This window comes from Salvelinus sp. IW2-2015, linkage group LG8 (assembly GCF_002910315.2).
Source record: "Salvelinus sp. IW2-2015 linkage group LG8, ASM291031v2, whole genome shotgun sequence".
NCBI lineage: Eukaryota > Metazoa > Chordata > Actinopteri > Salmoniformes > Salmonidae > Salvelinus > Salvelinus sp. IW2-2015.
Window position 1 is genome coordinate 46,409,773 of NC_036848.1, and position 11,783 is coordinate 46,421,555.

The 11,783-nt window shown below is 43.6% G+C and overlaps 1 protein-coding gene across 1 annotated transcript in view; it reads left to right on the top strand.

Annotated features, from left to right (window-relative positions):
• camkmt (calmodulin-lysine N-methyltransferase) overlaps window positions 1–11,783 on the top strand; it is a 178,649-nt gene that overhangs the window by 148,427 nt on the left and 18,439 nt on the right. The window contains exon 11 of the mRNA XM_070444963.1: window positions 1,559–1,600. Within this exon, the coding sequence (XP_070301064.1) occupies window positions 1,559–1,600 (42 nt within the window). The remainder of the gene's footprint in view (window positions 1–1,558; window positions 1,601–11,783) is intronic.

The following is an 11,783-nucleotide window of genomic DNA, read 5'->3' on the forward strand; positions in this document are numbered from 1 at the left end:
CTCTGGAAGCTCCGGACTGAAGGGCGCCTCTGGAAGCTCCGGACTGAAGGGCGCCTCTGGAAGCTCCGGACTGAAGGGCGCCTCTGGAGGCTCCGGACTGAAGGGCGACGCTGGAGGCTCCTGACTGGAGGGCGTCGCTGGAGGATCCGGACTGGAGGGCGTCGCTGGAGGATCCGGGCTGGGGAGACACACAGGAGACCTGGTTCTGGGAACAGGCACAGGACTCACCAGGGGGAGACATACAGGAGGCCTCTTCCTTGGCCGAGGCACCGGATACACTGGGCTGTGGGGGAGCACTGGAGATCTGGTGCGTAGCCTTGGCACCACTCTTCCAGGCTGAATGCCCACTRTAGCCCGGCACCTCCAGAGCACAGGCACAGGCACAGGTCGAACCGGGCTGTGGGGGAGCTCTGGTGCTTAGCAKTTGCACCGTTCCTCTTGGCTGCATGCCCACCTTAGCCCGGCACGTGCGGGGAGCTGGAACAGGCCGCACTGGGTTCTCCTGGCGAACTGGGGAAACCGTACCTAGAGCCGGCGCAGGACTCACCGGGCTGTGGAAGCGCACGGGACGTCTGGAGCGCCATGCTGGCACAAGACGTGCAGGGCTGGGGAGGCGCACAGGAGGCCTGGTGCGTGGGGCTGGCACAGTCTTCACCAGATGGCTAGCACGCACCTCAGGACGAGTATGTAGAGCTGACTCGGGTGACAACTCGAGGACACGCTCCGTAGGGCGAATGTCGTGCCTCATGCACCAACACAGCAGCTCTCTCATAGCTCTCTCCTCCAATCTCCCCATCAACTCCTTCACTGTCTCTGCTTCGCTCCCCTCGCTCACCTCCAGTTTCACCCCGACTGGCTCGGGGTGAAAAAACACAAAACAACTACCCACAAAGCATCGGTGGGGAAAAGTTATCTAAGTATGGTTCTCAATCAGAGACAACGATAGACAGCTGCCTCTGATTGAGAACCACACCCAGCCAAACACAAAGAAATGCAAAACATAGAAAATGAACATAGAATGCCCACCCAAATCACACCCTGACCAAACCAAAATAGAGACATAAAAAGCTCTCTACGGTCAGGGCGTGACAGTATACTTGTGTTCAAATCATTGTTTTGAAAAATCAAGATCTGTTAGCGATTTGAGGTGTGTGTGTGTGTGTGTTGTGTGTGTGTGTTGTGTGTGTGTGTGTGTGTGTGTGTGTGTGTGGTGTGTGTGTGTGTGTGTGTGTGTGTGTGTGGTGTGTGTGTGTGTGTGTGGTGTGTGTGTGTGTGTGTGTTCATGATGTTTTGTATTGTATATGCTGTGTACATTTTAGACTTTGATGAAATAAAGGGAGGGAGAATATAAATAAAAATAAAATGATTTACTCATGCAAATTGTTTTTCTTTCTGTTTGTGGTTTTATTTTGGTAAACAAAGGAAAATAATAGCTCTCTAGTTTATCTTTTGAGTCACTATCGCTGGAATGCCATTCTAATCTATCTCTTTCTCCCCTCTATTTCATCTTTCCCCCCCCCTCCTCCCTCCCTCTCAGTGTTTCTGGACCGGAGTACAGGGCAAGTTGGTTGATGCAATAAGGAGATTACTGCGACCAGACGTAAGTGTGTTTCAGTTCACTCTGCAGCAGTGGACTCCCCCGTAATTAGGCCTCACCCAGTGATTGAGACAGTAATGGAATGGCAGGATTAATATCATGTAATACTTTAGTAGTTATTGTGTACAACTTGAATGGAGTCCTATAATCTATTTAAAGCTTTTCCCCTAATCATAAAGCGGGGAACTTCTCATATTTGCCCCCGGTGATAAGAGACACGCTACGAGAGGCAAAGTAAATGAAAAAAGGCTTCAAAGATAATGTGTGATTTCTATTTATCTGTCTGGCTTTTTCAAGTATTGGCTTTGATAGGAAATGTCTTTCTATTAAAAGGGGAGGGTGAAAGGGAGAAGGGGAGGAAGTGAGGAGGGGGTGTGAAAGTGCTGACGTGGTAACGGTGGAGGGTCCATGATCTTTGTAATCCATTCAGAGACGAGGAAGTGGTACTGATCCAAAACACTACAGTTTGAACCCCTTGCCCCATCTCTTTCCTCCCTGGGTGTCCAGAGGGTATAGATAGATACACAGGTCCTCCTCTAGAGTAATGTTTTACTTACTTTTCCTTTAAGTTTACTGTAAATCATGTATTATGGCTGGTTTACTAGATGTACACGTCTAATGTATGCCGTCCAGAGCAGGTGAAATCAGCACAGCTCTCTATCCTTTATCCTTCTATTCCCTGATATATTGTTGGTTTGGAACTTTCTCCCTCTTTTTTTACAAGACCACCGTCCACATATTGACTACGCTCCCTTCATTTGAATGCAATGGCTTTTGATGCCTTGTTTATCTCTAGTTATAATGCAGATAATTGAGATTATCTCAAAATTAGTCTTTAGACCTAATTTCCCTATTTAATCTATCTCAGCCTAAAACCACAGTACCACAGACTGGCCCCTGAACAGATTCCACAACAGATTGACAAAACAATTCATTTCTACTACTAATGATGTTAATTTGTTTTTCCAACATGGAGGCGTGCCATCCCCATCCTAATCAGCCCATTACAGTGGAATTGTTTTTTGTTGTTGTTTTTTTGGGCTGATGTTTTTTTGGGGCGGGGGGGATTCTGACTCCTCAAACAGATGAAAAAACAGCTGTCAAAACCAGCTCATCCCCTGTTATTCTTGTTTTTTTATGTTTATTTTGTTTGTACTGCTGTGTGCCTTCCCATCCTCCAATTTAATTAAAACAAATAATATGATCAAAAATATCAAATAATATTTAAAGCCGAAGGATTTCAAAGAAACTTTGAACCTGGAGCTAATCCCCTTACTGCTGGTGGTCTGACTGCTAGCTGTACTGGTTCATCTAGAAAGTGTGGATGCGTTTCAGCCATTGATTGGATTAGGTGAGTTTTAATATTTTAGTTTATTATCTAATATAATACCTGGGAGAAATCAAATAGAATGGAATCACAATAATACAGATGGCCACTCACTGGCTGGCTCACTGGCTGACTCCCTGGCTGACTGACTGGCTGGCTCCCTGTCTGACTACCTGGCTGGCTGATTCCCTGACTGGCTGACTCCCTGGCTGGCTCACTGGCTGGCTGGCTCACTGGCTGGGGCTCACTGGCTGTCGCCTGACTCCCCTGGCTGGCTCACTGCTGGCTGACTGGCCTCGACTGCCCCTGTCGGCGTCCGGCTCTCACTCATCTGGCTACTACTGGCTGACCTCCTGTGACTGGGCTCCTGACCGCTGACTGGTGACTCCCTGGGCTCACTCTGGCTGACGGCTGCGCACTGGCACCCCTGGTGGCGGACTGGCTGCTGAAGGAGAGGAGAGGCAGAGTGGTCAGACAAGAGTTCAGCTGGCCACAGGAGAGGCAGGCCTCAAAATAAAGGGTCCACACACGACCATACATAAACACATAACACCACACACTACCAAACACACACATACACTGATGAACGGTGGCAGGCTTCATTGCATGATTTAGCATTAGGGAGAACTGGCTGGGCTACCATTTGACAACCAAGATAGGCTCAGCACAGGGCCTTAAATTGCTTACCTTCCTCGCTAAGAAAGGGGCTCAGCTTTCAAAAAAACAGGTCTGTCACCTGACCCAACCGCTGAATGTACTTGGTTCAACGTATAATGCATAATAAACAATTAAGGAGGAGAGAGGGCATGGCTGGAGAGAGGGTAGAGAATGAGAGAATAATGAGAGAAGGGAGATAGTATAGGGAGTGGAGATAAAATAGATGGTGGATGGAGAAGAAGAGCGTGGCATGAATCCCTTGATAAATGGTAGGTTATTGCAATCTATGCGCTCCCAGTACCTCTACAGTGTTTCACACAGGATAACAATACGGTATCTGTTCAGCAGCCCAGGGAAGAGCGCAGGACAGCGAGGCCCAGAGTTCAAGTAGGCAGCGATGAAGCACAGTTCAGAGGCGAGGACCTTCTACGAGTGGTAGTTCACCCACCAGATACGGCAGGGTCTGACATACCAACTTACAACCGCACGATGGGTATATTGCTTTGTAGCACAGGCACTCGCTACAGAGCTTATGTGTTTCACCACTAGGTGCACATACATTTAACGCCACTCGGTATACTCAGTAGTAGCAGGAACCTTAACACGTGTTTCAACACAGAGCTTGAAAATGGGTTTTTACCAGAATAAGAAAGTAAAGCCTACCCAGAGACACAACGTCGTCATCTGGCTATAGCCTACCTTCTGAAAGGGGCTGGCAATAGATTTGATTTTGATTGTTTTAAATCAACTTAAATTTATTGTCACATGCGCCGATTACAGCAAGTGTAGACTTGTTAACCGTTGAAATGTTAACTTACAAGCCCTTAACCAACAGTGCAGTTCAAGAAGAGTTAAGAAAATATTTATCAAATAAACTAAAGTAAAAAATAATAAAAAGTAACACAATAACATAACAATAACGAGGTTATATACAGTTGGTACCGGTACTGAGTCAGTGTGCGGGGGTACATGTTACTTGAGGTAATTTGTACATGTAGGTAAGGGTGACGTGACTATGCATAGATAATAAACAGTGAGTAGCAGCAGTGTACAAACACATCGGGGGTTGGGGGGGGGTCAAGTGTAATAGTCCGGTGGCCATTTGATTAATTGTTCAGCAGTCTTTTTGCTGGCGGGTAGAAGCTGGTACCAAAAGAAGCCTTTTGGTGCTAGACTTGGCGCTCTGGTACTGCTTGCCATGCAGTAGCAGAGAAAAGAGTCTATGACTTGTGTGAGTGGAGTCTCTGACAATTTTATGGGCTTTCCTCTGACACCGCCTATTTTATAGGTCCTGGATTGCAGAAAGCTTGGCCCCAGTGATGTACTGGGCCGTACACACTACCCTCTCTAGCGCCTTGCGGTCAGATGCCGAGCAGTTGCCATACCAGACGGTGACGCAACCYGTCAGGATGCTCTCGATGGTGCAGCTGCAGACAGTTTTGAGGATCTGGGGACCCATGCCAAATATTTTAAGTCTCCTGAGGGGGAAAAGGTTTTGTTGTGCCCTTTTCATGACTGGCTTGGTGTGTTTGGACCATGGTAGTTCGTCGGTGATGTGGACAGCAAGGAACTTGAAATCCTCGACCCGCTCCACTACAGCCCTGTTGATGTTAATGGGAGCCTGTTCGCCTTGCCTTTTCCTGTAGTCCACGATCAGCTCCCTTGTCTTCTCACATTGAGGGAGAGGTTGTTGTCCTGGCACAACACTGCCAGTTCTCTGACCTCCTCCCTATAGGCTGTCTCATCGTTGTCGGTGATCAGGCCCACCACTGTTGGGTTGTCAGCAAATGTAATGATGGTGTTGGAGTCGTGTTTGGCCATGCAGTTGTGGGCAAACAGGGAGTACAGGAGGGGACTAAGTACACACCCCTGAGGTGCCCCAGTGTTGAGGATCACCGGGGCAGACGTGTTGTTGCCTACCCTTACCACCTGGGGGCGGCCCGTCAGGAAGTCCAGGATCCAGTTGCAGAGGGAGGTGTTTAGTCCCAGGGTCCTTCGTGGGCACTATGGTGTTGAACGCTGAGCTGTAGTCAATGAACATCATTCTCACATAGGTGTTCCTTTTGTCCAGGTGGGAAAGGGCAGTGTGGAGTGKGATTGAGATTGCGTCATCTGTAAATCTGTTGGCTACCGACGTGAGTGCTACGGGGCAGTAATCATTTAGGCAGATTACCTTTMCTTCCTTGGGTACAGGGACTATGGAGGTCTGCTTGAAACATGTAGTTATTACAGACTCAGCCAGGGAGAGGTTGAAAATGTCAGTGAAGACACTTGCCAGTTGGTCCGCGCATACTTTGAGTACACGTCCTGGTAATCCATCTGGTCCCCGCGGCTTGTGAATGTTGACCTGTTTAAAGGTCTTGCTCACATCGGCTACCGAGAGCATTTTCACACAGTCGTCCAGAACAGCTGGTGCTCTTGTGCATGCTTCAGTGTTCCTTGCCTCGAAGCGAGCATAAAAGGCATTTAGCTCGTCTGGTGGGCTCGCGTCACTGGGCAGCTCACGTCTGGGTTTTCCTTTTGTAGTCCGTAATAGTTTTCAAGCCCTGCCACATCCGACGAGCGTCAGAGCTGGTGTAGTAGGATTCAATCTTAGTCCTGTATTGACGCTTTGCTTGTTTAAAGGTTTATCTGAGGGCATAGCGAGATTTCTTATAAGAGTCCGGATTAGTGTCCCGCTCCTTGAAAGCGGCAGCTCTAGCCTTTAGCTCGATGCGGATGTTGCCTGTAATCATCTGACCACTTCCGTATTGAGCGGTCACTGGTACTTCCTGCTTTAGTTTTTTCTTGTAAGCAGGAATCAGGAGGATAGAATTATGGTCAGATTTGCCAAATGTCGGGTTTGTATGCATCTCTGTGTGTGGAGTAAAGGTGGTGTAGAGTTTTTTTGCACGTGACATTTTGGWAAAAATTTGGTAAAACTCATTTAAGTTTGCCTGCATTAAAGTCCCCGGCCACTAGGAGCGTTGCTTCTGGGTGAACATTTTCTTGTTTGCTTATGGCCTAGAGTTGGTTGAGTGCGGTCTTAGTGCCAGCATCGGTCTGTGGTGGTAAATAGACGGCTACAAATAATATAGATGAGAAATCTCTTGGTAGATAGTGTGGTCTACAGCTTATCATAAGGTACTCAGAAGAGCAATACCTCGAGACTTCTTTAAAGGTTCACCATCCGCAATAGTTTTGGTAGTTTTGCTTTAAACAATCAGAGTGTACAAAACATTAAGAACACCAGGTGAGTCCAGGTGAAAGCTATGATCCCTTATTGATGTCACCTGTTAAATCCACTTCAATCAGTGTAGATGAAGGGGAGAAGACAGGATAAAGGACAATTGAGACATGGATTGTGTATGTGTCCCATTCAGAGGGTGATTGGGCAAGACAAAAGATTTAAGTGCCTTTGAACGGGGTATGATAGTAGGTGCTAGGTGCACCGATTTGAGTGTGTCAAAAACTGCAACGCTGCTGGGTTTTTCAAGCTCAACAGTTTCCCGTGTGTATCAAGAATGGTCCACCACCCAAAGGACATCCAGCCAACAGCATCCCTGTGGAACGCTTTGAACACCTTGTAGTCCATGACCCGACAAATTGAGTCTGTTCTGAGGGTAAAAGGGGGTGCAACTCAATATTAGGGAGATGTTCTTAATGTTTTGTACACTCAGTGTATATTGTACATATAAATATATACATACAGTAGGGTCCGAAATGATTGACACTCTTAAAGATGAGCAATAATGACTGTATAAAATATATAATACTGTATTGTATGCTCCAAAAAATTGGGAAGTTATATTATTTAATACTAARACAATTGGAAAGAGATTTTGTTTAACAAGTAATAGCACATTTTCTCAAAAAGGTAAGGGTCAAAATGATTGACACCCCGAAAGATTCTTATAAAAAAAGTAGTCAAAGGTMTTTAGTATTTGGTTTCATATTCCTAGCATGCAATGACTACATCAAGCTTGTGACTTGCAGTTCTTACCATGATTATGGATAATCCTGAATGAAACGTGAATAATGATGAGTGACAAAGTTACAGAGGGTCAAATATCATACCCCGAAGACATGCTAACCTCCCCTGTTATTGGTAATGCTGAGAGGTTTGCATGTTTTGGAGATATGATCTTTGGCCCTCTGTAACTTTCTCACTCATCATTATTCATCCATTTTAATCCCCCATTGTAAAACAATAAAATGTAAAACAATAAAATGTGAAGAAATCCAAGTCTTTCTAAATGCACTGTAAAATAATACATAATTTACCAAAATGTTTTGCATACAGTATAACTCAGTATTTGTATTATTRATTTTATAAAGTCATTATTACTCGTATTTATTAAGGGTGTCGATAATTTCAGACTAAAACGTATTCACACCCCTTGACCTTTTCCACATTTTGTTGTTACAGCCTGAATTTAAAATGTATTAAATTGAGATTTTCTGTCACTGGCCTGTACACAATAGCCCATAATGTGAAAGTGGAATTATGTTTTTAGAAATGTATACAAATTAATTAAAAGCTGAAATGTCTTGAGTCAATAAGCATCAACACCTTTGTCATGGCAAGCCTAAACAAGTTCAGGAGTAAAATGTGCTTAACAAGTCACATAATAAGTTGCATGGACTCACTCTGTGTGCAATAATAGTTTTATATGACTACCTCATCTCTGTACCCCACACATACAATTATCTGTAAGGTCCCTCAGTCGAGCAGTGAATTTCAAACACAGGTTCAACCACAAAGACCAGGGAGGTTTTCTAATGTCTCACAAAGAAGGGCACCTATTGGTAGATGCTGACATTGAATATCCCTTTGAGCATGGTGAAGTTATTAATTACACTTTAGATGGTGTATCAATACGCCCAGTCACTGCAAAGATACAGGTGTCCTTCCTAACCCGGTTGCTGGAGAGGAAGGAAAACACTCTGGAATTTCACCATAAGGCCAATGGTGATTTTAAACAGTTACAGAGTTTAATGGCTGTGATAGGAGAAAACTGAGGATGCATCATCAACATTGTAGTAACTCCACAATACTAACCTAAATGACAGAGTGAAAAGAAGGAAGCCTGTACAGAATYACAAATATTTTTAAATATGAATCCTGTTTGCAATAAGCACTAAATTAAAACTGCAAAAATTGTGGCAAAGAAATTCACTTTATACTGTATCCTGAATACAAAAGCGTTATGTTTGGGCAAATCCACACAAAATAATGTGCAAATGTCACGTTCCTGACCTATTTCTGTTAGTTTGTTTTAATGTGTTATTGGTCAGGACGTGAGTTTGGGTGGCATTCTATGTTTTCTGTTTCTATGTTGGTTTAGGGTTGCCTGGTATGGCTCTCAATTAGAGCAGGTTGTTGGCGTTTCCTCTAATTGAGAGTCATATTTAGGTAGGTTGTTTCACAGTGTTCGTTGTGGTGTTTCTCCTGTGTCGTGTATATGTTGCAACATACGGGACTGTTGCGTTTGGTTCGTTTTATGTAGTCTGTTCCTGTTCATTGCTTCTTCACTATATGTAAGTTCGTCGTTCAGTCTGGTCTGCATCGTTTATTTTGTTTTGTTTGTTTATGCAAGTTTAGTTTGTTTTTCGTCGTGTTCAATAAATCATGTCATTTCACTAGCTGCGCCTTGGTTCGATCCTACTCCTCCTCTTCATCCGAAGAGGAGGAGGAACGCCGTTACAGCAAATATGCATATATGTAATAATCAGTATGCAAAGTCTTAGAGATTTACCCAGTAGACTCACATCTGTGCCAAGGTGATTCTAACATCTTTTGACTCAGGGTGTGAAAACTTATGTCAATTAGATATTTCTGTATTTCATTTTCTAAAAATGGCAAAAAAATATGAAACATGTTTTCACTTTGTCATTATAGGATTTGTGTGTAGATGGGAGATATTTAAATATATGTAATCATTTTTGAATCAGGGTTGTAACCCAACAAATGTGGAATAAGTCAAAGGGTATGAATACTTTCGAAGGTACTGTACATACAGTGGGGAGACAAGTATTGATACACTGCCGATTTTGCAGGTTTCCTATTACAAAGCATGTAGAGGTCTGTAATTTTTAATCATAGGTAACCTTCACTGTGGAAGACAGAATCTAAAACAAAAATCCAGAAAATCACATTGTTGATTTTTAAGTAATTAATTTGCATACATAAGTATTTGATACATCAAGAAAAGCAGACTTAATATTTGGTTTGGCAATTACAGAGATCAATCGGTTTCCTGGAAGGAGGTTGTGGCCAAGATCTCGCGATACATGCCCATCCATCCTCCCTCAATACGTGCAGTCGTCCTGTCCCCTTTGCAGAAAAGCATCCCAAAGAATGATGTTTCCACCTACATGCTTCACGGTTGGGATGTGTTCTTGGGGTGTACTCATCCTTCTTCTTCTCCAAACACGGCGAGTGATTTTAGACCAAAAAGCTCTATTTTTGTCTCATCAGACCACATGACCTTCTCCCATTCCTCCTCTGGATCATCCAGATGTCATTGGCAAACTTCAGACGGGCCTGGACATGCGCTGGCTTGAGCAGGGGACCTTGCGTGCGCTGCAGGATTTTAATCCATGACGGCGTAGTGTGTTACTAATGTTTTTCTTTGAGACTGTGGTCCCAGCTCTCTTCAGGTCATTGACCAGGTCCTACCGTGTAGTTCTGGCTGATCCTCACCTTCCTCATGATCATTGATGCCCCACGAGGTGAGATCTTTGCATGGAGCCCCAGACCGAGGGTGATTGACCGTCATCTTGAACTTCTTCCATTTTCTAATAATTGCGCCAACAGTTGTTGCCTTCTCACCAAGCTGCTTGCCTATTGTCCTGTAGCCCATCCCAGCCTTTGCAGGTCTACAATTTTATCCCTGATGTCCTTACACAGCTCTCTGGTCTTGGCCATTGTGGAGAGGTTGGAGTCTGTTTGATTGAGTGTGTGGACAGTGTCTTTTATACAGGTAACGAGTGAAAACAGGTGCAGTTAATACAGGTAATGAGTGGAGAACAGGAGGCTTCTTAAGAAAAACTAACAGGTCTGTGAGAGCCGGAATTCTTACTGTTGGTAGGTGATGAAAATACTTATGTCAGCAATAAAAGCAAATTAATTACTTAAAAATCATACAATATGATTTTTGGATTTTGTTTTAGATTCCGGCAGTGTATCAAATACTTGTTCTCCCCACTGTACATACACACACACTGTGTAAAGTGTCTGTCTTTGTGAACAACGTAACTTAACTGTACATAACTGTATGTAATGGATTATACAGTAAAGCTGCTTGAAGTTTTCCTAAATTGAAACCACCAATAAACGTAATACATGAGTCCGTTTCTGTTATGACATGGACTCTTACATTTTAAACAARGTGTTGAAACTTTGTTGCTCCTTTTGCTGAAACAAGCAACAAATTAGTCTTTGGTTGCCTAGGCCTCCCACAATGCAGTAGCAGCACATATTGAAATATAATGAATAGAATGACCTTGGACCCTCTACTCTCTGGCAACTTGAAGGTCTTCACTATTTACCACAGCCACAAAGTCTCTCATTTCTAAAATGTAGCTTATTAAAATGTTATTTTAGATATAACTTTAACCCTAACCTTAACCATACTGCTAACCTTAAATTAAGACCAAAAAGCATTTTTTAAATTATATATTTTTACYATATTGCCAATTTTGACTTTGTGATTGTGCTATATAGTGGAAACCCAATTTGACTGGTAAAGTCATTGCAATGCAATAGTTTCCATGTTTTTTWTTTATTTTATTTATTTCACCTTTATTTAACCAGGTAGGCTAGTTGAGAACAAGTTCTCATTTGCAACTGCGACCTGGCCAAGATAAAGCATAGCAATTCGACACATACAACAACACAGAGTTACACATGGAATAAACAAAACATAGTCAATAATACAATAGAACAAAAGAAAACAAAAAGTCTATATACAGTGAGTGCAAATGAGGTAAGATAAGGGAGTTAAGGCAATAAATAGGCCATGGTGGCAAAGTAATTACAATATAGCAATTAAACACTGGAATGGTAGATGTGTAGAAGATTAATGTGCAAGTAGAGATACTCTCAGTCTCCTTGGAATTACCGTCAAACATTCCAGTTGACAACTTTCAAATCACCAGCCAGCTGTTGATGAGCCGCAGACTTCGCTTTCAATCCTTCCCAGCCCAACCAGCAGCTGA